Source organism: Danio rerio, chromosome 13 (genome assembly GCF_049306965.1).
Source record: "Danio rerio strain Tuebingen ecotype United States chromosome 13, GRCz12tu, whole genome shotgun sequence".
Taxonomy (NCBI): domain Eukaryota; kingdom Metazoa; phylum Chordata; class Actinopteri; order Cypriniformes; family Danionidae; genus Danio; species Danio rerio.
In genome coordinates, this window is record NC_133188.1 from 35,237,594 (window position 1) to 35,265,171 (window position 27,578).

Sequence of the window (27,578 nt, forward strand, 5' to 3'; positions counted from 1 at the left end):
ACGCACCCGTTAGAAACTCAATGTGGGTGGCATGTGGGATTCTTGCATTTAATTTAATGTTATTTATAAATGATGCACTGTATTATTTTAGTTATTTATTTGTACTTTTATTTAATAATGTATTATTAAATAACTAACTGATATTAATTACAAGTCTGTTTAGCAAGTTTTACTATATATTTGCTTGCTGTATGTCTAGTTTTTATTATTTTTAACAGTTTTGAGGACAATTTCAGATATCATTAGTATAGTGAAACAAATGCTGAACAATTAGCATAACAACCCCAAAACTAAAACCAACCCACAAAATGACCTAAACAGGCTCAACTCAGCGTTTTTAGTGTGTAGTTTAGACACGTGAGATTACAAGTGACACAATGTAATTTAATTATTGTTGTTATCCTATTAAAATGTATATTTATATTTGTATGTGCATCTTTTATTGTGATATAAAAACACTTACTGTTTTAAAAAAAGTTTAGAATTCAACTAAATATTTAGTTAATTTTATGGTACATTTTATTTGGCAGATTTTCTGAATATATTTTTTAGCTTCACCTTATTTTTAAGGACATTTTTAGCAACGCATCCTCACAAGAACAAGCGTGCACAGACACACACAGAGACAAAGGCTTTTTTCTTGCTCAGTTTTCCTCTGACTTCAGGTTCCAAAAAACACACCCTGTTTCTAGTTAAAAGCAGACATTCACTTCTGTGCCAGAGTCCGTCATTTATTTTCTTGTGTGAAAAGCAGCCCTGTGTTGAAATAGTTTTCCAGGTGACTGGGGGCTTCACAGAGAAACTGCATCTTTGAAATAAATGGAAACCATGCATTGTGGTCTGCTGTACCAGCACTTTAAAACTCTTTTTCTCTGTCTCTTTACTATTTAGGAAATGGAAATTGACTAAGTAAGCATTTACATTTTGTTGTTTTGTTTGTTTCATTCTATTTAGTTTAAAAAAATAACCATTACTAAACCTTTAAGTTTTTTTGGACCATTTTACACGTACACATTCTTTATATTGCTTGTTTTTTAATATACAGTTGAAGTCAGAATTATTAGTCCCCCTGAATTATTCGCCTTCCTGTTTATTTTTTCCCCCAATTTCTGTTTAACGAAATGAAGATTTTTGAAACACATTTCTAAACATACAAGTTGTAATAACTCATTTGTAATAACTGATTTATTTTATCTTTGTCATATTAACAGTAAATAATATTTTACTACATATTTTTCAAGACGCTTCTGTACAGCTTAAAGTGACATTTAAAGGCTTAACTAGGTTAATTAGGTTAATTAGGCAGTTTAGGGTAATTAGGCAAGATATTGTATAACGATGGTTTGTTCTGTAGACTATGGAAAAAAAATAGCTTAAAGGGGCTAAAAATGTTAACCTTAAAATGGTGTTTAAAAACTTAAAAACTGCTTTTATTCTAGCCGAAATAAAACAAAAAAAACTTTTTCTAGTAGAAAAAACATTATCAGACATACTGTGAAAATTTCCTTGCTCTGTTAAACAGCATTTGAAAAATATTTAAAAAAGAAAAAAAATTTAAAGGGGGGCTAATAATTCTGACTTCAACAGTATGGTTGGATTTATTTCGGTGTTTGTGCCCTATGTTTTTTTTCTTTTACATCTGACATAAATGTATAAGCATTCTTTTCTTTTGTCATTTCACCTGCACTGTATTGGAGAACTTTTAGTTAAAAATCCCCTCGGGACTCGTTAATTTAATGTGCAGTCATTTGGCCTATTATAAGACAGAAAATAAAGAATTTAATTACCTGATAAATAGTAAAAATATATTTGACAAAAAATATACTAACAAAGACATAAGGCAATTATTTAATGATAAAATAGAGTTATTCCAAGAGGGAAACTTTATTGGAATTCTTTATGGGAGGTTAATTGGAGAAAAGCATGGATGCTACCATACAAATTTTGTATTTCAAATAAAGAGTGTGTGTTACAACAATGTGTTACTTTCCAAGTTTTCAGATATTGACAATGTTCATTTTATAAAAACAGTTTGGAATCCTTTTGTCACTTATTTGTTGATTGTCAGAGTGTGCAATTATTTTGGAAAGATTAATATTATTCAGCTAAAAATAGTATGTTGGTAACATTGAATGCAAAAGAAATGATTTGTTATTTTAAAAATGGTGACAAATTAACATTTTAATTATTTTAAATAGTAAATTCTTTATCCACAAATGTAACTTTCAAAATCTCCTTTATACAAGGTATTTGTCAACAAACTTATTCTGTTATTAAAGTCTCTCAAAGCTGTAAAAAACGTAAAATCTCTGTCTATTGTAAGCTATTATGAATCTAATCAGTTTTTGTGTCTTGTGAATGTCACATTTGTTTTTGTTTTGTTTGTTTTGTGTGTGTGTGTGTGTGTGTGTGTGTTTTGAATTTCAATTATCTTTGGAATTTTTGTTTGTTGCCTGTTTTGCTGTATTTGTAAATTACTAATGCAATAAAAACTTTTAGTTAAAATGACCGCTGACAATAGCGCCATCTATCGGCTACAAGTCAGTTCATGAAGAGTTTAGGTCAGTGTTTAACCCTGCTCTTATTTCACTAGAAACCACATTTAGATTCAGGAATGGTTTTTAGACACATACACTTGTTCTGGTGTGCGTTCGTCCTCTAATAGCCATCTTGATCTGACAACATGTTTCAGTTTCTGTTATTCTGGTTATTGAGGTCAAAAGAGTTCAGTTCTGCATCTTTCTTGATTCACTCCAGTCAAGCAGAGGGAATAAATATTGAGTTGCAGGAGCTGCTGTCCATGTTTAAGCACTGTGAAGAGAGCTCTTCCCTCAGGATAAAACTGAAAGTTTAATGGGCCCTTCAAACCCCACGCAGACACGCACTTGCTGGTGACATCTACATATTTATGAGCATCCAAAGTGCTTATACAAGGAGAGATGCATCAAAGTAGTATAGTAAATCTACATGTGAGGTAAAACAGTTGTCCTCTTTAAAAAAAAGAAGTTAAAACTGTGCTACAGAATTTTATTAGCAGATTGTACTGTAAATATAGGACCAGTGCAGTGTTTCCTTTTTTTCTTTCTGTTTAAACTACTCATACATAATGACAATAATATTTGTCTCATCAAATCGCCAAAAAAGATTTCTAAATGACGCTAAAAACTTGAAAATAAAATACATCTTAAAATATCTTATGTTTTCACTAAATGACTTTGCAGGCCAGGAGTGGCAATACTTGCAGCCTAACATTGCTTACCAAAATTGTTTTTGTTGCTAAAGAATTTTCAGATCTAATTGTTGCTGCAATTATACATTTTATTATATTGTATATGTCATTATTTATGTCATAGCAGTTTATCTGGTCCTAAAATGATGCATTATTACTCACACTCACTCTCTCACTTGCCTTCTTTTTTATTTGGGGTCATCTGATTCATTACTTTTACTCTCCAAAAATGATTTTGGCTGCTTGTTCAAACTGCTTGATTAAAATGAGATGAAACAGCACAGTTCTGGAGATTTATTTGGGAAATTTAATTGTTTTATGTTCATTCTACAAAAATTTGTTACGTTAACCTAATGGATTTGTTGTGGGACAACATGAATGAACTGTGTGGATCCCTGCATTTTCACAGCACATCAGCTCCTGGCTTTCAGGGTTTTCCCTCTTCAACCTAACCAACTAGTTCCCAGAGTGTGGATCAAGGTCGCTGGGTGATATCCAAAAATCAAAACACATTTATGAAACTATTAAAATTACCATATTTTATCTCGAACCTACAGAAGATAAAATAGTATTTAATAGGTTAATAAAAAACAGCAAATAAAGAGCCATCAACCTTTTAATTCATTTATTTTTTTTGGTTTGCAACCCCTGGGGTGTTTACGTTATATTAAAGACAGCAATAGCGTCAGTTGCAGCAGATTGACTTCATGGTAAACTTTGACACCTTAACAACACTCACTTACATTTAAAAAAAAAAGTTTTTTAAAAAGATTTTGAAAAAAATCATACACGACTGAACATGGAGGATAGTCTCCAAAATTAAACCAAGAACAGACTTGTGCAGTAAGCATTGTGCCTAACAGTCTCATTACATGACGTTATTGTTCAATTAAACTAACAAACAAAAAATGCTGTTAGACTGTTGCATTTTTTATGTTGTCAATATAACAGTTAAAGTCAGAATTATAAGCCCCCCTTTAAATTTTTATTTTGGCTAGAATAAAAGCAGTTTTTAATTTTTGAAAACAGTTTTAAGGTCAAAAGTATTAGCCCCTTTACGCTATATATATATTCTTGAAAGTCTACAGAACAAACCATTGTTATACAATAACTTGCCTAATTACCCTATCCGGCCTAGTTAACCTAATAACCCAGTTAAGCCTTTAAATATCACTTTAAGCTGTATAGAAGTGTCTTGAAAAACATCTAGTAAAATATTATATACTGTCATCATGGCAAAGATAAAATAAATCAGATATAAGAAATAAGTTATATAAACTTTTATGTTTAGAAATGTGTTGAAAAAAGTCTCTCCGTTAAATAGAAATTGGGGAAAAAATAAACAGGGGGGCTAATAATTCAGGAAATTAATAATTCTGACTTCAACTGTATGTGTTTATATGGGCCCATTGGTGTGTGTGCACCGTTGTGTGCAATGTTTGTATGTTACTAATCACCTCTGCAGATAGGGGGTTGCGAGTCACTGGAATAGTTTTTCTGGGGATTGTGGAATAAAAAGTTTGAGACCCCCTGAACTAAAGAATGTCTCTCACATCGTGTGTGTCTTACATCATAGACAGTATAATTAAGCCTAAAAACTCAAATGAAATCCTGATTGTCACATGACAGTCTTACATTTTGTGCTAAAATAAAAGCAAGGAGACAGAAATGTTTCTTCTCAAAACAGAATCACGTACAAATGCGTCATTTTAATGTATTATTGTGTAAGACTTCATTTACAAATCAAAATTACAGCGGTTGTACAGAAGTATGAACACACAAGGTGACACGACAACATCGCTGCAACGTTTTAAAAACATCATAAAAACGTTCTCCAGAGTAAAAGTAAGGCACCGACTGAATCGGTGGGTATATAGGCATTTCAGTTAAAGCATATTAGGAATAAAATGAAAAGAACTGGAAATATAAACACACTGTTGAGAACATGTATAAAATGTTTAAAAGGGGTTGGAACACACCTTGTGAAAGCTGAAGGTTGGCATGTTTGACCTGAATTGTGTTGGGACAGAAGGAGTGTGCTATGCTTCTTGTGCAATAAAGCCGAAAAGGTTTAATGCTGGTGTTTGTTGGTTCTGTAAACTGACTGAGCGCAGATGGTTCTTCAAATAACCTTCACTGCTCTGCTGTCTAAATACTAACAACATCTTCTGTGGAGCTGTGAGCATTTCTCAGGCACTGGTAGCACACATTCACACACAATAAACATTATAGGAGAAAATGCCATTTTCTGTTAACCGTAAAGACACTGTTGTATTTTATTCACCACTTTTAGACTAGGTTAACGTGTTTTAGGATTATAAGATTGAATATGTTGGCATTAAGTACTCTCCCTCATCATGTTGTTGTATTTTTGTAATTAAATTTAACAATGTCTCATACGAGCTGTTGCTTTCAATAAGACATAAGCAGATGGCGAATTATAGAGCCAAGCTTCAAAAAGTATCCCGATTATACTCCCCAGCAGGCACACAACATCATAAGATGGTAATATTCGGTTAGATTTAGGTTTTGAGGTAAGGGGACCAAAATTCAACGCCTAATCAGTGTCTAAGGACAATGTTATTTTGACATCCAATAACGACGTTGATATTTGGTTAATTTTAGGTTGTGTTGGAAAGTGATCAAAATCCAATATCGAGCCAACATCTTAAACCAACGTCATATTGTCGTCAAATACTGACATTTTATAAATCTGGTATGGCAACCAAAATCCAACATCTGATAATCATAGTGGTAACGTTCACACAACAAGCTGTAACATCATTAGACGTTGATATTTGGTTGATTTTAGGGTGGACGTGGGACATTGACGTTAGGTTCTGACTTCAATCCGATTTTCATTCTCAAACAAAGTGCAACGCCCCCACAACGTTAGGGTAGATGTCATTATGACCTCTTGTGGCTGCTGGGTTACCTGCCAATAAGAGTAATAAGATTTTTGTACATCCTATTTATAAAAAAATCCTGACAGTATAAGTTGCAACAACTAATACACTATAATAGTTCCCTTATCATCAAAAAATGATCATATAAAAAAAATATTTATGGCTAACAAATAAGATTTATGTATTGTGATTTGCATAAAAATGTCCATCCATTTGGAATATTAAGAAAACCAATCTCATAAAATTTCAATAGAATTTTACGTAAAGGTATTTATATCACATTCATATATTATTTTAACTGAATAAATCGAATAGTATTCAATTTGAGCAGATTTAGATTATTCTAAGGAATAGGACAACATGCATTAAAAAAACTAACAAATTAAATTAAATAAAAAGGTTAGAAACAGTTAATGATACATTTAATAAGTGCTGTTTTTATTGGGAGTAAGAGATAGTTATCTGCCTTAATTTCTCAGTTAACTTAAAGGGCTAGTTCACCCAAAACTGAATATTTTGTTACTATTTACTCATCCTTTACACACAACCCATTTGATTTTATTTCTTCTCCTAAACACAAAAGCAAATATTTAATAAAATCTTGAAAACCAGTAACCACTGACTTCTATCATCTTAGATTTTCCTACTATGGATGTCAATGATTACGGGCTTACAGCTTTCTTCAAATTATCTTCGTTCCCAGAAAGCATTTTTAGTTTTTAATAGATGTCTAATAGATGTCCAATAGATATCTAAACATAGTCGTCTTGGCTAAAAAAAATCTAATAGATGTCTAAGAATAGGCCAAAACTAGACTAGTCATCAAATAGACAGAAATGAATGATGACACATATAAAGTCCGTCTAATCTGTCTAGTTAATGACTAGTCTAGTTTTGGGCTATTCTCAGATGTCTATTAGATTTTCACTGACAGCCCAAGTTTAGCCTTGTTTTAGCCAAGTTGTCTACGTTTAGATGTCTATTAGACATCTACTAAAAACAAAATTGTTTGCTGGGTTTGTGTTTAACAGAAAAAGGATACAGGTTTGGAAACACTTGAGGCTAAGAAAATTATTTTTTTAAAGTAAATAAAATCCCTTTAATTAGTCTCTCATGGAATAATCCCGGATTGTATACAGAACTACAAAAATGTTCCTATCTCTTTAAAGCTGGACTGCAAAGCGACCGCAGCTCTGCCATAAAAGCCACTGATTTAACTGAAGCCACAGTCAGATTCTCATTTATAGTGGGAAAATCATTTGGAAGCTGCACTCTATCTGCATGAGGCAAGAGTTCGCCAAGCCCCTCATAAAACTGTCACAAGTGAGACATAACAGCCTCTCTGTGTCAGTTTGTGACACAGCTGTTTTCGAGTCAGAATGCATTTAACATCCTACATTTCAACATTGCGCTGCATTATGTCATCGTTATGTTGACAGCTGTGGCATTTTCTCAGGCTTAAATGGTAAAATAAAAGTTTGCGACTATTTACTCTTTGTGCCAAGAAGAAACCAAGAACATCTCCCAGCGTGAGAGGGAAAGCTCAGGCCAGCTGTGCATTTTATTATTTTTTTAGGGTGGTAGACATTGTCCTTTTGTGGCTCTCTGTGGACCATCGCAGCCTGAGACTCTTTCACAAGATGTGTTTCATTTTGTGCCCCTATAAATGTGCTTAATTCTGATCTCACAAAGCATACCAGCTCAGAGTAACTTTGTTTCTTCTCTTTTTATCTCAAGGAGGGGGTAAACAGATTCCTACATCCCATAACCCAGGCTCATTCTGAAAATGTACCGCTATATACATTTCTGCAGAGCGGCAAATATGTTCCAGGAGGTACGTTTTTTTGCAGATTTTATTTGCACAAATCCACCATAGCCCGCTGTGTAGGTTTTTCAGATCTCAAATTTCTCTTCGAGCCTCATTTGCATCAGCTGTTCTCACGTAAATCCGACAGAGGGCGCTGTTGACTGACCCGGAGCCATATTTCCCTAAGCCATACCTATCAAACCTGCCGTACACCCCCCTTAAAAAAAATTGCCCAAATGTTTTTCTGGAGTTTTTTCATTGTAAATAAACAATTAAATGGTCAGTAATATGTTTAATTATTATTATTTACAAAAGAAAAATAAATAGTATACGTAATAAAATGAATAGCTATTATAAAGAAATACAGTCAAGTTATCAAATCTCATTAATCAATGAAACAGCATCTATGTATTATTATGGAGTTCATCAGCTTACAGTCACGCACCACTATATGACTGTTTTATGGATTGTGTGGGTAGGATGACGGCACCTGTAACAAAAAGAAAGGAAATTGCTCCGTTTTTACATTTATTTTAGTGTTTTTTTTTTTTTAAGTTCCCAGGTTGTAAAGGTTGCAAAGTCCCAAATTTTGCTTGCCATTCTTAAGCCAATTGCAATCAATTGTTTTTTGGTTCAATTTGGAATTTTTCCAACCAGCGCAGAGGCCGGGGGACCAGAGGGAGTGCTCCGACTTTATTTATTTTAGTGTTTTCATGCCTAAATAAAATGAAAGCACAGAACAGACTTACATTTAAGAGCAAGGGGTGGCCCCTGGTGGTTTGGTGGTATGAACTGCATATAGGGAGGATCGGATCTTTAATGTTTATTGCCATCATTCAGAAAAAGACTGAAAATTAGAGAGAAATACAGGAAAATACCTTTGCAATAGCGGGATAGAACTGTAAAATACAGGAGAATCCTGGAAAAAATGGCAGGGTTGACAGGTATGCCCTAAACCCAACCAATAGTGTTTTCAAAAGCACTGATTAACCTGCCCACCCACTTCCCTAAACTTAGCCAACAGTGTTTCAAAAAGCAATTCAGAAAAAGAAAAGTCCTCACCAGATTTTTTTTACCACATTTTCAGATTTTCTAGAATTATTCTTTGCCGAACTCAAACCACTTAGTCATGGTCAACTCCTCTCTGCAGTTAATACCGCCGACATACATGGTGAGCAACTGGGCAAACTGGTAACAACGGAAAAGCCGTCCACATGGAGGTTAGCTGGTAAACACAGAAAGGAACAGCGTCATACTGGCCATTTATTTTAAAGACAAAATGCAGCCATACATACTTCAGGCTACATAATTCGCAATCTCCAGAAATGTATATAGGGCTACGTTTTCCGAATGAGCCTATGTGGCCTACATCAGCATCACCTGAAATAATGACATCAGCAGAGCTGCAGTAAGAATACATAAAACAGTATGTAACATCCCACCAAACCTGCCATACGCTTTATCCACCTGTAACAGTAAAGAGAAGACCTTCATGAGAAGTTTCCTTCATCTTGTCTTATATTGAAACAGCACACTGAATGAGTGACACGTTTACTAACAAAACGGTTCTTTTAACCAAAGAGAATGAAATATCAACTTAACTGCGAACGTAGAACAAAGTCTACAACTCCATACTGCTCACAGAGCTTCATACATTTACCAAGAAAGTGAGTCCATTTTCTCAGATATATATAAATACAAAAATAGATCAGCAAAATCTATGTGCCTTTTACAGTACGTAACAATCACTGAGTGAGTTTGACCATCGCTCAAGAAAGGAAAGAAACAAGTTCACAGGCCGACCGCACAGAGATCAGGACACTTATAAAGACAGAGCAGAAGTAAACCGTCTCATATACCCCTAACACATCCTCACAGTTTAATCACCAACTCTCTAGTCGACATTCTGCATCTCTAGTGTTACCCAGAGTCCCAGGTACTAAACTCGAACATTCAGGAGCATACAGATTCAGTAGAAAAGTGAAGAGGGAACAGTCTGTTGTAAAAAGATGGCAAAATGCACACCTAAAATAGAAACTAAATGTCGCCTTCATTTCACCACGCATTAGAAACTTGTGAAAATGCTTTTCGTAAAGGTCTCACGGTTCAGAACAGTCGCAGAAATGGCTGTAGAGTTGTAGTAAGAGCTGATGATTTGAATCTTCTGTGTCATTGGCCTGTCCTGGACAAGCGAAGGGTGTAAAATTGTTTTCAAAGGTAATGTATTTGAATATGAAAAATATGTGGGTAGTGTAAATGAAGTTTGGATGTATTACATTACAGGCTCATGGGATTGTACAGTGTCGGTATTAATTATCCGCTTGTTAAGCGGTGACGTGTTTGTGACGTATGTAATACTGTTTCCGGGTCCAAGCCACCATTCGAGTGGAGAAATCATTCGTTTATGATCACTTTTTATTCATATCACACATAAAAGTAAATTTTCTATAAACTCATAGTGTACACAACAATCTCTGGGCTTGCTGCATAACAAATACCAAAATTTTAACAATTTATAAAAAAATGAATCACTTTCTGGCCATTGGATATTAGGCATGGACACATACAGTATATTGCGATCGTGACTTTCGAAAGTATTAAATCTCTTTGTATGTGTTTATTAGTAGCATTTCATGAATCTCCCCATTTAGTTGAATAGAGCGCTTGGCCCGGAAGCCGCTCCGCGTGACGTCACACTTAACAAGCGGATTAAGAATCTAAGCAGAGGTTGTAGGTCATCTGGGTATTGTTTTTTTTAAATACTGTGAACTCATTTGGCATACTGTTTTTCACATACTTTACAGTAGGAAAGTATGTAATTACTACAGAAGTGATTAAATTGAAAATGGACTGTTTTAGATATGACGCAAGGCCTGTTCACACAACATGTTGAAAACGACAACTGGTAAGTTTAAATAATTATGCATAAATTATAAATGATCTTTTAAATGTTAATATTCTGTCATGTTTATCATGGGATAAAAATAAAAAAGTTGATGTTTAAATTCTGGAGGTAGAACTTGTACAAACAGGCGTTGTATTGAGCAGTAGTCTTGCGTTGAATAAAAAGTGCATTTGAAATGTTTTAGTATGTGAGAAACATTAGTTTTATTTTACTTCAGTTGTGCTAGCTAAAGTATGCAAACACTGTGTTAATGTCGCTTTTGAGTGACACGACAAGTCTATTTTTATATTTTAAACACTATTGATAGCTAGTATAATAAATATATAAAAATAGTTAAACTAGCACAAAATGTTAATATTATTACTATTATAACAAACTGTGCAATAGTTGTTTAAGTATTAATTTATACCCTTCTGTGATTTGTAATTATAATTGGTTTATATTTTATATAACTATATTATTCTTTATTTATGAAATTCATTCACTCATTAATTTTCTTTCTGGCTTAGTCCCTTTATTAATTCGGGGTTGCCACAGCGGAATGAACCGCCAACTTATCCAGCATGTTTTTACGCAGCAGACACTCTTTCAGCCGCAACCCATCTCTGGGAAACATCCACACACACACACACTCTCTCAAACTTGTACACCACGGACAATTTAGCCTACCCAATTCACTTGTACCGCATGTCTTTAGACTGTGGGGGAAACTGGAGCACCTGTAGGAAACCCACGCGAACGCAGGGAGAACATGGAAACTCCACACAGAAACGCCAACTGACCCAGCCGAGGCTCGAACCAGCGACCTTCTTGCTTTGAGGCGACAGCACTACGTACTGCGCCACTGCGTTGCCCATTTATGAAATTATAAAGCTTATTTATTATGTTAGGTTTTATAGTGCATGATGTTTATTATGTTCTTGTTGGGTCCGATATAACGTAATTTCGTTCTGCATTACAATTTATTGTGATGTTTTGAATGACAAAAATAAAGGAAACTGAAATTGAACTCCTACCTGAATGCAAGTGACAAATCTCAAAGACTGGTTACATCCAGGTAAAGTTAAACACACTTATTACTGTTGCAGCCAATCAGAATCCACTTGATTTAAATGTGCTTGAGCATTGAAAGGGAATGCATTGACAGAACATCAGTGCAAAAACAAAGGTGGGCACTAATATAGTCATCACTATAGTTATAATTTTTTGTTGTGAACAGGCCTTGATCTTTACGGCAGATTTTTCCTAACATGATCATATTGTATTAACATTATGTTTTACTATAAATCATTTCTTAAAGTATAGTTAAAACAGAAAGCTGAATGAAAAATTATAAATAAATATAAATCAGCTTGTGTTTTAGAAGTCGTATTAGTCCACATACGCCAACAACTAATTTTCTATATTTAAAATTTCATAATATTTCATACTTATGTTATGGTATTATTATATTATAGGTGTTAAAAATTTTTAACTAAAGCTATAAGGTGTTTCTATAAGCACAGTAAAAGAAAAGTTATAAGAATATTTTTCATATCTCTATCTATTTTCAATATCCATTATTTGGTGTGCTTCAGATTTCTACTGTGAGAATTAAAACTTAGAAATAGCTGACATATAATGCCGTATGACAGGCTATATGTGGTGAAATCCGGATTGGCACTCTAATAGTACATTTCAAAGTGGAATGAACTAAATCATGACAGAGATCTAGATGATCTGATCATATGTTGCGGAGGCCAGTTATTCATTTACAGTAGACACATCTGTCAGAGTTTCCTTTAAAATGTCTCAGAAATGACATTTAGTCAACCTGACAGTACTTCTGACTATTTAGTAAAGAGTTTTTTTTTCTAGACTTATTTAACTTGTTTTTTAATAACTTTCAGTCCTGCATCTCAAACACATCCACCTTTTTCCACACATGACTACTGTGTTTTGAAATATAGGTTGTGTTCGTTTTGGGAAACTTTTACAAATTGCTTCAAATAATAATGTCGCGCAACAAATAACCTATGTATAGTCAAAACTTTGCTTTAGTTTGTATCAATCATAAAACTAATGTTACGTCAGGTATTTTTTTAACATGACATAAGTATTACTAGCATATCTGTGCGAAAAGATTTGATTCAAATTTTTTGCGTTATTCATATTTTGTTGAGAGTATTTTGTTAATTTTAATATGTAGTCTTTTAATACATTTTAATCTGTTTTTGATTGTATATATTCATTGTATTTATTTCATTTACAAATTGTGTGATTATTTTAGGTTTATTTATTCATCTTGTTTGTGTAAAGCACTTTGAATAACCATTGTGAATGAAAAGTGCTATACGCTACCTGACAAAGGTTTTGTTGTCGATCCCACTTGTAAGAGCAACAAATAACAACTTCACTTCTAGTTGATCATTTGTAAAAGTGGCAGCAGGTACTGTAGATTTTTCAGATGAATCATCTGTTGAACTACATCCCAATCATCACAAATACTGCAGAAGACCTATTGGACCTACCTTTCATAAAACCCACTTCTGATACCAAATGAACTAGAAGTCAAGTTATTATTTGCTGTTCCTAAAACTTGGATAGGCGACAAGACTTTTGTCTGGTAGTGTATAAATAAACTTGTATTACCTTCTCATTAGTCAATTGTCATGACCAATCATGCAAAGCATCATGGGGTGTAGGAAAAAGACAGATATTTGTTTGTTTTTTCCCTCTGTTTGACCCTAAAGCACCATACAGTACGTCCATTATAAACAATCATCTCGAGCAGATCAAAAATAGAAACATCAAGTTAACAAATATACAAATGAATATCTATTTAAAAAACAAACAAACATGTTTCCTCCATTAATCTGGTCACATCTAACCCTGTTCTTACCATTTTCTCTAGCTCATTTCCCATAATGCACTGGGAAGAAGAGCGGACATCATCCCCAGATCTACTTGTGTTCTTCTTAATACACTGCAGCGTGGGCCAGCCCTGTCTTTTGGGGGGTCATTCGAGGGCCTGACCTGCTCTCTGCTCCCCATCCCATTACACACATCATCATCATCTTCATCCTCGTCCTCATCATCACTGTGGCTTACTGATGCTCTAGGACTCCAGGAGACTGTGCCATCGACACACCTGCTGTCCCTTTGACTCCTTCATCTCAGTCCAGTGAGTTAATTCTTCTTCTCCAGAGCTGTTGAGGCCCAGAGAGATCCAGCCAATCATCTCTTTGCGTTTCATGCTGCGCTTGTTGTAGACGGACAGGATGAGCGTGACGTCGGAGAGCTGAAACAGAGCTACCTGGAAAACAAAAGTCTCCTTGTAGGTGGGATTGGGTTGGCCTCGGCAAACAGACGTCTTACACTTGGACATCTCCTGACCCATTGAGTTGAGCAGAGTCAGCTTCACATACGTATCTGAAACAGCAGGAAAGAGAAGGTCAGTTGGAGAAGCTGTCATACTTTTACCATCAATTCAATCAAAAGAACATTTGATCATGAAAATATTGATAAGACTTTCATATGATAGTAATGAGCTTAAATGGTATTTTGATTTTATTTCTGGTAAAATATCTTAAAAATATAGTAACAATTTATTTTGAATGTCCACTTTAGACATTATGTTATACATAATGTTGCAACTGCATGTCTGCTGCACTGATGAAACTGATTTTACAGTTTTTATTTTAGTTCAAGCAATAATAAAAACAAAACAGTGTACTTTTATTTGTACTCAATTATAGTCTATAGACTTAATTCTACAGAAATTAAAGAATTCTTAAAAGTGGGTCATAAAGTACGTTTATATATACATTTTAAGTCAGAATTATTAAATCCCCTGAATTATTAGCCCCCCTGTTTATTTTCCCCCAATTTCTATTTCAACACATTTCTAAACATAATAGTTTTAATAACTCATTTCTAATACCTGATTTCTATTATCTTTGCCATGATGACATTAAATACTATTTTACTAGAAATTTCCAAGACACTTCTATACAGCTTAAAGTTACATTTAAAGGCTTAACTAGGCAGGTTGGGGTAATAAGGCAAGTTATTGTATAACGATGGTTTGTTCTGTAGACTATCGAAAAAAATAGCTTTAAAGGGGCTAATAATTTTGACATTAAAATGTTTTTTTTTTTAAACCTGCTTTTGTTCTAGCCGAAATAAAACAAATAAGACTTTCTCCAGAAGAAAAAATATTATCAGACATACAGACATACGTATGTAGAGTAATGAAGTCTTAGAGAGGTGTGGAACTATTTTTTATAAAAGCGCCTTAAATTTATGAACTATATAAAGTTTTTGCAGAGCTCACCCAACTTTCACCTTACTCCATTGGCTGCTTAGTTGCCCCCTCATGTGAAATTTGATTATATTTCAAATATAAGTGCTGTTTGACTCCTACTACATTGGGAAAACCCAACAGTCAACTTTATCAAATGAAATGAGAGCAGATAACTTAAAATTGACTGAAAGTTATTTCTACTCATTTACCCAAGCAATTCTAGCAAAGTAAAACCCAACAAATGAAGAGAACTCAAACCAATTGAGTACAGTAAAAGCCAATGAGTTAAGGCAACTCAAACCATTTGAAGAAACAGATTGCTACAAACCATTTGAATTAAAAATCGAATCTATATGAGTGCTGTGAACTTACCCCATTTAAGTTGAAGTAATGAGGTATTTAATAACTTATTACTTTCAACACTCTTCAAAACTCTTTTTAAATGAGTAAAATTAACTTTCAGTCAATTTTGAGTTAAATACACTCATTTCATTTGATAAAGTTGACTGTTGGGTTTTACAGTGTATTCAGCCTAAAGTGCAATTTAAATGCTTAACTAGGTTAGATTAGGTTAGGTTAACAAACCAAGTTAGGTTAATTAGAAAAGTCATTGGACAACAGTGGTTTGTTCTGTACAAAATTTTAAATCTTTTAAATTAAAAAGAAAAAAAATATATATATTAGGATATACTGTGAAAATGTCCTTGTGCTGCTCATTATAAATTTACAAAATAATACAAATTTCACAAGAGGGCAAATAATATTGACTTAAACTTTACATGTACACAAAGTATATTATATGTTTTTTAGGGCCAAATTTAAAATATTTTTAATTAAAAAAGTTTATTATATAAGTTTGAGGAACATAATATGAAGAATTAAAAGAGCATTTCATGATTGCTTTAAAACAAGAAAAACTTTACATTACAAGACATTACCTCACTGCTAGTAAATACTTGACGAAATAAGATAAATACGTGGATACATACAGTTTAAGTCAGAATTATTAGCCCCCCTTTGAATTTTTTTTCTTTTTGGGAAATATTTCCCAAATGATGTTTAACAGAGCAAGGAAATTTTCACAGTATGTCTAATAATATTTTTACTTCTGGAGAAAGTCTTGTTTTATTTCGGCTAAAATAAAAGAATAAAATTAAAAAAACATTTTAAGGTCAAAATTACTAGCCCCTTTAAGCTATATTTTCTTCGATAGTCTACAGAAAAAAACATTGTTATACAATAACTTGCCTAATTACCCTAACCTGCCTAGTTAACCTCATTAACCTAGCACTTTAAGCTGAATAGAAGTGTCTTGAATAATATCTAGTCAAATGTTATTTACTGTCATCATGGCAAAGATAAAATAAATCAGTTATTAGAAATGAGTTATTGAAACTATTGTGTTTAGAAATGTGTTGAAAATATATCTCCGTTAAACATAAATTTAACGGAGTTCTGTTTACAAGTTCTTATTGCACTATACTGTTCTTTATCTGCACAACTCTGGTTTACTTTGCACTCATTAGCTATATGCCGTTAATTTCACTGTATTGTTTACAATTTTTATTACCTATGTGTATTTTTCAGACCACATTTATGTGCACTGTATATACTGTAAATTTTCTTTTTCTTAAACTCTACTATTTTTTATATATATATTTTATATCAATGTTAAGCACCTGGGGTCTGAGAGTAACGCAATTTCGATTCTCTGTATGTCTTGTACATGTGGCTGAATTGACAATAAAGCTGACTTTGACTTTGACTTGACTTTTAAATTGGGGAAAAAAATAAACGGGGCTAATAATTCAGGGGGTTTAATAATTCTGATTGCAACTGTATATTATAAAATATTATTAAAAATAGATTAATATATACTAGAAAAACAATACAGTTTTAAAGTTAATACTGGAAAACCAGACAAAAATATGCACTTTTAAAATGAATTATTTATTATCATAATTATAAACCATGAAAAATAAAAGAACGGCAAAACTATACTAATTGCAATAATAATTAGTTTTAATTTTAGTGAGAAAAATCCAAAAGTAATTTCCTATTAGGGAAATTGTAGGTACGGAAGTTGAGGCGTTAAATTAAGAAAAGGATATTGTTGTGGCACAGCTCCTCTGCCAGCATGAAGGTTTTCAAAACTGTGATTCCAGCCTAGCAACACTTCAATCTCTCAATCTCTGAAAAGCAATTGATTATTCCATTCATTAATACAGGATGAAATTTATTGGCTGAAAATGGGCCATTCAGTTTCTTTTCTGCACTAACGCTCTGCGTGAATCAATGCTCACTGATTAATAATTGAGTCCCGCATCAGTGCTCTGTCTTCCGCTTTCAGAGGCTTTTGAACTGCTCCTCTACAGATGCATTGAGAGCCGCAGCTCAGGGCCTTTTACCGCGTTTAATTCACAGCGCCTGAATGCACGACAATACAAACGACGTTAGTATTCTCTGTGTCTTTGTGTCAGGGCGAGGGTTGTGTTCGGGCTTCCTGTGGAGTCTTCCTGCTGCGTTTTCAAGAAAAATATTTCACCCTCCACTATTTTTTTAACTAATAGAAGAGGCGAGCTATAAGAAGCGCAGATTTCAGAGATAGTAACACAGATTTTATACCTGACAGTGAAGAAATCATCTCCAGCCCCTCAAGCTGAATGTGATTTCAATGCTAGTTAAAAAGACTGATTAGCCTCTGTGATGCGGTTATTCAGGAATATAAGCGCTTCCTGACACTGTCGCAGAAATCAACTTCAGTAAGTTTTCTATTACATAAAATCCTGGTCATTTGCATTGCTGAAGTTATGTATGGAGACCTACTTTTCACCATTTGTGTTTCCGCTGTAGAATTCTCACATGTATTTGCTTGAATGTTTCCAAAGTTTATTGTTCAGTTGATTTATATAAATGTTCTGCATAAACTAATTTCCAGTTTGGAAACTGTTTAAACTCTTTCCAAAATACAAAATGACCAGAGTTTCTATCATTTTTATATTTAAATCTTCACTTTAATAGTTACACTAAGACCGATGGAAAATGAAAAGAATACTATTCAATTAATATTAAGCAGGCCCTTTAGCTTAGTTTAGCATAGATTGTTAAATCGAATTAGACCATTAGCATCTCTCTCAAAAAATTCCAAAAATTAACTTTTCATTTTCTGTTGTTTCTGTTTCAGTTTTCGCACACATTGTAACTACAGAGGAGTGAAATCTAATCCGATTCAATGATCTATGCTAAGCTAGGCTAAAAGTGCTTAATCGGAATGAGTTATGAGTTATAATGAGTTATATTATGAAAAACATTAATATGAATAAGACATGATTTAAAGATCACAAACAGCTTCCAAAATTAAATTTCACATTTATTTAACTGTAATAAGACCTAATAAAGCTACATAAAAATATAAACTGACATTCATTTTAATTCACAAAAACAAGAAACGAAAGAAAATCTATTATGTACATACAGGTACAGATAAAATCTAAGACACCACTTTAAACAATGAGATTCTGAGATTTTTCCTTAGTTTCTCTGGATGTAGGTATGGGTTTGAGTAAAATGTTAATATCTGCTTTACTATATGAAGGTATATCTTTCAATCCAAATTTATAATAAAAATATTGTATTTCAGAGCATTCTTTTTAGAAATTGGCCATTTCTTTGAATAACACACTGTTTTATTACTTTGTTGTATTGTCTATATATAAATATATCAGGAAACAGTACATTTGCTAATAATTTATACCAAATAACTCTTAGTATTTAAATAAACTCTTTATATTTAAAATTTGTCAGAAATGTAATCAATAGAATAAAAGAATAAATGTTTACTTAAACATAACCAGCCGATTCAAATGTTATCACTTGATTGTATGGGTGTTATCAGTGGTTATAATCTAATAGATATGGGCCAGTAGGGGCCTTCTGTGCCTACTAGTGGGTTCAGAAGGCTGTTATCATCCATCTACATGGTTTATCAGCTGTAGATTACAGCTGCGGCGAGAATTATTTATATTAATTATTTATTATTTATTACATTTCACATTAATTGTATTTTATTAACGTCTACCCTACCCTAACCCACCCCACCCCTAAAGCCAACCGTCATAGTAATAGAAAAAACAGATCTGGATCTGGAGTCTTCTCTATCAGTATAACTAATTAATGGATGGATGGATGATAACAGCCTTCTGAGCCTACTAGTAGGCGCAGAAGGCCCATACTGGGCCATGTCTATCAGCTGATAACCACTGATAATGCCCATTCAATCGAGTGATAACATTCAAAGTGGGTGACACAACTAGAAATCATGAATCCAGATAAACTGAGAATTTTTAAGTGGTCTCTTAATCTCAATTTTCAGCAAACAGTACAACAACTCACATTGCTCCAAGTCTATAAAGATCTCTCTGGCATTTTAGACGAGAACTAGTCACATGACAGCAAAAACTCAAAATGGTCCAAGCAAATGATCTAGTAAGTGCATACAAAAAATCTAAACCACATGGTTATGGGACTCATGCAAACATCACTACAGAGAACATAAAATACTAGCAATACCATCCAACATAATGTGGCCAAAAATAACAGCATTTGAACCTTCTCCATGGATGACGGCTAAATACATTGCATAACGTGCTTCCTATTTCTAAATCTTCCTTCTGTTTTGACTTCTTTGCGTTCAAATTTTCCACAGATCAGACCATCCATGTAGAAGCATTCGCCAGTCTAACATCAAGGATCGACGATGAAGAAAGGAAGCGTGAAAACAGAAAGATGGATGAGCAGCGGCCGATGCTGATAAAGGTAAGCCACAGAACACTCACCTCGGATTATGTACACTTGGCCACCTATCAAGTGCTTTAGACAACAGAACAAACCATCTGACAACAGGAGAGAGCAGAGGGGGATCATCAGGGAGGAAGAGAGAGAATGTCAACAATGGCAGGAGAAAAAGAGCAGGTCAAAAGGCTTGAAGGGTTAATCACATCAGGTCAGAGGTAATGTGTTCATAAAGCACACTGCGCCACTTCAGGATAAAGAACAAAGTATGCTCTGCTTTTTATCTACAAGCTAGGGTATACATACAGTATGTGTAAGTCTGACTGACAAGGTGTCAACATTGAATTTGGCTGTGTTTCACAGTCTATGAAGCACTTATTTGAGGGGATTAAAAAACATTCACAACTCTCTGTATTACAGGTGGATTTACATTTGTAGTTATTTTGATTTTTTGTTTGGTGCAGACAACAAAAAATAAAATGTTATATTAAGTTCAGGCTAACTTAATGTTCACATTTTTAAGAAAGATAAAAAAAAGATAAAAACAAAACCAACAAGGCTTTTGATGGTATATTTCTCAGTTGAGAACTTAAAAAACGCAAATGTTAAATGTTACAATGTTGAAATTAAATTATCCAAATGAAAATAAATTGTTTATTTCTAGTAAGTTTTTAATACAACATTTATCTAATTTTTAAAATATACATTATTGCCTTCATAAAAATCTGTTTTCTGAATATTTTATAACATCAAAAGATATTAGACTGAGTGGGCTCTATTTTAACAATCGAGGCACAAAGTCTAAAGCGCATGCCACAAAGGCATTAAGGACATGTGGGAAGCCACTTTTGCTATTTTAAGAACAGAAATTTATTCTTTGTGCTACGGCACATGGTCTAACAGGGTTGTGCTCATTCTCTTAATGAATTATGGGTGTGTTTTGAGAATAATGTGCATTAAACCAATCAAAGTCTCATATCCCATTCCCTATAAGAGTCGTTTGCATTGCACCATTGTGCTTTTGCTATTTACATGATGGACTTCATAAGAGGAAAAACTGAATGTTTTACTAGCAAGAAAATAGTTAAACAAACCATCTGCAGCACGAGGATAAAGAACGAGCATCCTCCATTCGGCCTCTTTACTTTTTCTTTCTCTTTACTTTTACTGTTTACTCCTTTATTTTCGTGGAGTAAGAAACCTGTGTAAACTCACTCCACTGAAGACATTCATCAGCCTACATAATTAATTTAATTTGTTAAGCACAAAGATTTGTTTTAAAACTATTTCTAAATTCAGTTTTAATTTCCAGCAAACGAATAATTGAACAGTAATAATGTGAATGAAGTGTGGTCAAAAAAGTTGAGTTATATCCAAAAACACATCTTATTCTTATGTCCCATATAGTAAAGCTTACATCTCCAAAACCCAACAGGTGGACAAATCTAAACTTATGTTTATTAACATAATATAAAGATACATATAATAAATAAAAGTACTAATAATAACATTAAACAAATGCAAGTTGTCATGAATGAACTGAAAAAAGGCTTGGAGGCATGAAAAAAGCATGGAAGCAATGGTTTTTATATTTATGTAGAAAATAATCATTTTTGTAGCATTTTAATCCTTTATTTTTTTTAAATGTAAAGATATTTGTTTATTGCTGTACATCCTGTGAGTATTAAGCATTGTGTGAGCGTTTGAACCCACATAGGCGCATAACTAATGCGCTCTGTGTTGGACTTTAGACCTGCTTTCAAATGGTCAATGACGTGGTTTATTTCAGTTTGGCAAAATAGCAACACGCCATCAATGTGCCTTAACACACCTCCATTTTAGGCTAGCACACCCATGAGTCCACAAAGTGGCGCAAATGTATTTGTCATTTAAACAACGTAGCGCAAAACATGAAAACTAGGGCTCAGTGTTTTTATGGACAAAAATGACAAATTTTATGCAAATGATCAGATTTCATCACGTAAAAATCATATTGGAAAGTTGTCAGATCTGTCATGAGACACCGTTTTTGGTGAATTAATCTTTTTTGTCGATTTTTGGATGCTGCATGAGAGCTACTTATTGAACATGCAAGACTGCTATATTTCAAATATAGATTTTAATTGAAATCTATACTTTTGTTTCATTTTGTGAAAGAAACTTTAAATATACAACTGTACGATTCAGACAGAATCAATGGCATTTATTTTGTTTAATCACATTACTTAATACAACCTGTTCTGCATTGTAAGCAGTGCCAAAAAGACCTTAAAAATGTTTAAAAGAAGACAAAGAGCCGTCTTTTCAGCAGTTTTGGTCTCCTTCTGTGCACGCTGTCAAATACTTCATGTATACTTTGAAAGGCTGTGCTCATATATACTAATGTATGTTTAAAAAAAACAAGTATATTTTGAGATTCAGGGCTAGTGCGTATGAGAGACATGCAGCTTTCATCACTATTTCATAACGCTGTCTCTTCAACTCTATTGGCTGAACTTTGTGTTGTGGCAGGGACTTCCACTGATGGTTGTTGTGAGAGTGCTTTCTGAAGGCATAAGGCTCTTGTTTTGTGCGCTTGACCAAACTGTGTCTGAAGCTACAGGAAGGTTAAGAGGTCAGTGCTTAGCAGAAGGGTAATATGACTGAAAAGAAAGAAATAGGGAGCACCTTGAGGGTCAAAGGTGAAAGGTGACATGATTTGGTCCATACATAAAATAATGCAGGAGATTCAAGATTAGAAGCAATCATGTTGAATAGGTTTTGGACTCACTGGGAGGTTTATTTGCAGCCAGGTTTTTAAAGTGGCTTCCTTTGATGACCTCCACAGAGAGGCGTCCTGTTGTGGCGTTGTACACAAGACCCAGCAGGATCTCTGGAGCAGAACCTTGAGCCGCAGACGGGTACGATGAGGCCGTTTCACTGCACGACACGTCTGACATGCTTGCCTGAGAGTCACTGCCCTGTGATGCACAAAAACTTTGCTGAACAGTTTTTTTTAGCACAATTATTTATGACCTATAAGATTCAAGACAAAAACCTAATGTATTGTAAACTATTGAACCATGGGTCCAAAATGTTAGAGTTTTGTCACATTACTCAACAAAACAGACTTGTCCAAATTAACTTGAGCATATTCAAGTTGATTTTTTAAGATTTTCATGGTCAAACTTCAGTTCAAAAGTTCATGCTTTAGTGTTTTTATCTCTGCATTGAAATGTTTTTTTCTCCTTTCCTCATCTTGTCTTTGGCAGTAAATTCAGAGTTTTTTCTCAATTGCTTTGATCAATCATTTAGTTATTTCCCTTGATCATTGTTCAGTTTTCTCAAATATTCTCTAGTATGATTTGGAACTTATAAACAACACTATTTTTGTTGCATTTTAGACTTTCTAACACATTAAACATTCTTCTCTATAGCTTATGTGAGAGCTCTTTTCATTTGGCCATATCTGCTACTTTAACACTTGCATGAGAGAGACATTTATTCATTTTTAATAACTGTGAATATCGAGTCTTGAGTTTAAATGGTCTTGTTACCTTAGAGTTTTCAAAGGTGTAAAACACAAATTAGTCATCTAAAAACAGCAAAACTGAATAAAGGCTGAATGACTAATAATATATAGCTGTATTATTAAATATTTAGATAATTAATTATTTACATTATATAGTGAAATTATATTTTTTGATCTCACTGCCTGCTTAAAAAAACAAGAAAGCTTGCATTTGTAAATTGTTTCAGTCTAAATTTTGACTAAAATAAAAAATATGTACAGCATGTTGCCAAAATTATTACAATTTAAAATAACAATAAATATGATAAACACTCTCAGAAATAAAGTTATGCAAGCTGTCACTGGGGTGGTACCTTTTCAAAATGTAAACATTTGAACTTAAAGGGTCCATGCTGGTACCTCAAAAGTATTAGTACTTACAAATTTTCTCTCGCGTACCTTTATTTCTGAGGGTGTATAATAAAAATATAAATGTATTTTTTTCCAGTTTAGACAAAGCTGTGTTTTCAACATTTTTGGCATGCTGTCCTGAGAGAGAGCACCGAGTTCAACAGAATCCTCGAGCCCGAGGCTCCCTTCCATTTCATCGGGAGAGGGGGAGTCTGAGCTCAGATAGGTCTTCAGAGCACCCCTGTATTCATTTGTTTAGCCTATTCCTTGATTATTAATGGTAGACATGGCAGAATGAACCGCAAACTATAACAGCACTCAAATACTGTGCCAATTTGATTTATTCAATTCATTTATATTGCATGTCTTTAGACTTTGGGAGGAAACCCACATGAGCACGAGGAGAACATGTAAACTCCATATAGAAAAGCGAACTGGCCCAGCTGGGACTCGAACCAGCGACCTTCTTGCTTTAAAGCTGTCCTGTCCTGGATTAATCAAGAAAAGTGGGGGAGGAGTAGGCGTGGATTCTGCTAGACGAAGATGTAAAAGGTAAGAAAATCTGTTATTTTATAGTGTCTTTGGATTCATCTAATTCAGGGGTTCTCAAACTTTTCAGCCCGGGACCCCCAAAATAACAATGCCAATGACTCGTGACCCCCACTACTTTCGTAAGTGGTTATAATCATACAAACGTTGCACACAACACTCACACAAACCAATCAGCCTATATAAACACAAGCATATTGACAAAACAAAAAAGTGCAACAGTCCCATATCATTTTTATTATGATTATTTTATATTAACCTCATCTAATTAGACTGGTGGGCACAATATTTAAGTTACATCCCAAGTCTTTTCTTGGTTTAATTTTGGAGACTGCCACTTACACATCATACTCCATGTTTAGTGTCCTGTATGTATTTTAAATGTACGCGAGTGCTGTAACGGTGTCAGAAAGTTTAGCTAGTGCTGTAGAATCTGGTGCACTGACGCTATTGCTTTGTCATTGCTTTGTCATTAATCTAATGTAAAAACCCTAAGGGTTGCAATGAATGTAAAAAAAATAATAACAATAAAAAATAAAAAAACCAAAGGCTGATGGCTTTTTGTTTGGATACTGTATTTTTTTATGTAACTATTTTTTTTATCTTCTGTAGGTTATGGATTAACAATAGTAATCATAAAAGTTTATTAAAATTTTTGTAAATCACCAAGCGACCCACTCTCATTGACCCGTGACCCCCCGGGGGGTCCCGACCCCCACTTTGAGAACAACTGATCTAATTGGTAAATCATATGATAGCTAATGCGGTACCAGTCGTGGTCAATCATAAGTATGTGATACTCTCGAAATTAGTTCATAAATAAACTTCACTTTGATCAATTTAGTGCATTCTTTCAGAAAAAAATTTTATTAATTTATTTATAAAAAACTAAACAGTAAAGTGTAGAAATGTAGCATTTAACCTAAATGAGTACAAAAAATAAATCACGTTTTTCTTAAATGACCTAAAGTTTTACTTTAATGCAAATAATTAGTCCTAAAAACATCATAAATGAATGTTTTTGAAACGTTTAAAAAAGTGTGGTCAGACTCACAGGTATGTTGCAGTAGGGGTCCAGTATGATGGGCACCGACATCTTGCCCTGCAGGTTGAGTTTGGTGAGGTAGAACACCTTCTCTCCGAGAGCTTTCTCCTTCTTCATCCTGCGCACGCTGTAAAGCCGAAAGCGAATGGCGTAGTTCCCGATCATCTCCGACTCGATATGGCTGAAGTGAAAGGTCTCAGTGAAGACGGGACAGGGGCCACGCTGGATGATGGTCTTGGCCCTTTGCTTTTTGGTGGGCAGCAGCACCAGATGGACCTGCCAGGAGATGTTCCCCGTGCGTTTGAGAGAAGGAATATCTGTCAGCGCTGTTATGGAGATGGACAAACGCTGGTCAGATGAATCGTAGTCAAACACGACGTCAAGTGTCCCATATTGGGCAAGAGGCTCTGGGTCATAGCCTTTAGGAAGCTGAGCTGCAGATCCACGTGCAGACAGATCCTGCAGAGATGGTGGAGAGAAAATAAAAGTGTTTTAAGCAATATTTATGTCTGAGCAGAAAGCGTGTATATTTATATGGCCCTCTATATGCCAGCTTTAAATCTATAGTCATACAGTTATGGCATATTCTGTGATGGATGAACGTACTGAAAGATTGATGGCTAAGACACGATTATTCTTGCTATAATTCATATAACAAAAGTCAGACTGAGGATGTGGCTCGGTATGATCACTGCTGGAGTAAACATATCAATTATTTCACAGATGTCTTCAACGCATGCATACTGAATTATAAGTGTGTGGGTGTGTGCGTGCATGCATCTGTGTTTGTGTGCATGGTGAGGTTATGAAACTGAGAAAGAACTTAAGAAAATGACAGCGCTAAATAGAGGTCAAAAAAGGATCAAAATAAGCTTTCCACTAGAAATTGCTTTGAATGTTTCTGAATGATTAAGGGATGGTAATATCAAGGATCGATGCCTGTGTAGCTCAGAAAATTGCTCTAAATAAAAAACAATATGGAAGTTCAAACCACAACTGTAAGGAATGATTAAAACTATTCCAGTTTACTTAATTGTTTGGTCCAGAATTCAGTTCATTTAAATATGTTTTTATATGAATAAGGTCTGCACTATATTGGGAAAAAACCTGACATTGTGATATGCTATATTCCTGAGATTATATATTGTGATTTGTATATAATTTTCTGAGATGATTTAAAAAAACTCTATTTGGGAAGAATTCCTCATTTTACATTGATTCAGGAGTGTGTATTCATAAAATATAATAAATAACGAGCATAAATGAATATTTTAGAACAAAGATACAAATGAAATAGGCAGCGCTTTATGATTTTCTGAGGAGTCTAACAGTATTGAGGAACAGAAATAAAATAATTAAATGTATAATAACACTCTAAACAGTTTGAGGTGGATCAAAACTTTATTTCATCAAAGTTGCCTTAACTCCCATTCTTATTTTGATCAACTTTTTTTTTTTGATCCACTTCAAATCTTGGCTACTGTACTTTCATTGTATAAATAAATACAATTAATCTTTGTTGGGGTAAAAATGTGATCATTTCTTATGCCCAAATGCTTTAAATTATAATTATAATCTCAATTTAACATTGCTGATCTTGTGATTTGACTTTTGCAGATTTGCACATTGCGATATCAATAATAAAACGATATATTATGCAGCCCTAATATTAATATTTATACAGGATTTTATTTAATTGACATAATTATTTAATAGCAAACAAACAATTTTTTTTTATTTTCAGAAAATTGTTATACCATGTTTGACCCATCATGCTTAGCAAGTTCCCTTACAAAATGTACAGCAGACAAACCATTTTTGTATCTTTAGATTCAGTGTTAAAGACTAAATGTATTATTTTGTTGTTGTGTTGCAGCTCAAATGAAGCAACAAAGCCGGTGTACTGTATGTGAAAGTGTATGTAAAAGTTCAGCCAAAAATGAAAATTCTGTAATTAAATAAAGAAATTTTACATGAAATCTGAGAGCTCTCTGATCCTCCATTTACAGCAATGGTCCCGAGACATTCAAAGTCCAGAAAAGGAACCAAAAACATTGTCAAGACATTTCATGCAACTTCAGTGGTTCTCCAAGAACAATTTGCGTGCCAGAAAAACTGTAAAATGACTTTGTTTGCTTTTGTCTTCTCTCCCGGGGCACG

At 33.9% G+C, this 27,578-nt stretch overlaps 1 protein-coding gene across 6 annotated transcripts in view; it reads right to left on the minus strand.

Annotated features, from left to right (window-relative positions):
- Window positions 1–13,057: 13,057 nt before the first annotated feature.
- syt14a (synaptotagmin XIVa) overlaps window positions 13,058–27,578 on the minus strand; it is a 70,086-nt gene continuing 55,565 nt past the window's right edge. For 3 of the 6 annotated variants that reach the window (XM_068213077.2, XM_021480877.3, XM_017358835.4), the window contains 4 exons: window positions 25,428–25,877; window positions 22,694–22,883; window positions 19,968–20,024; window positions 13,058–14,258 (listed from right to left, as the gene is read on the minus strand). In XM_068213077.2, coding sequence (XP_068069178.1) covers window positions 13,945–14,258; window positions 19,968–20,024; window positions 22,694–22,883; window positions 25,428–25,877 — 1,011 coding nt within the window. In that variant the 3' untranslated portion in view covers window positions 13,058–13,944. The remainder of the gene's footprint in view (window positions 14,259–19,967; window positions 20,025–22,693; window positions 22,884–25,427; window positions 25,878–27,578) is intronic. The other 3 variants (XM_073920147.1, XM_073920146.1, XM_017358836.4) reach the window with 1 other exon arrangement.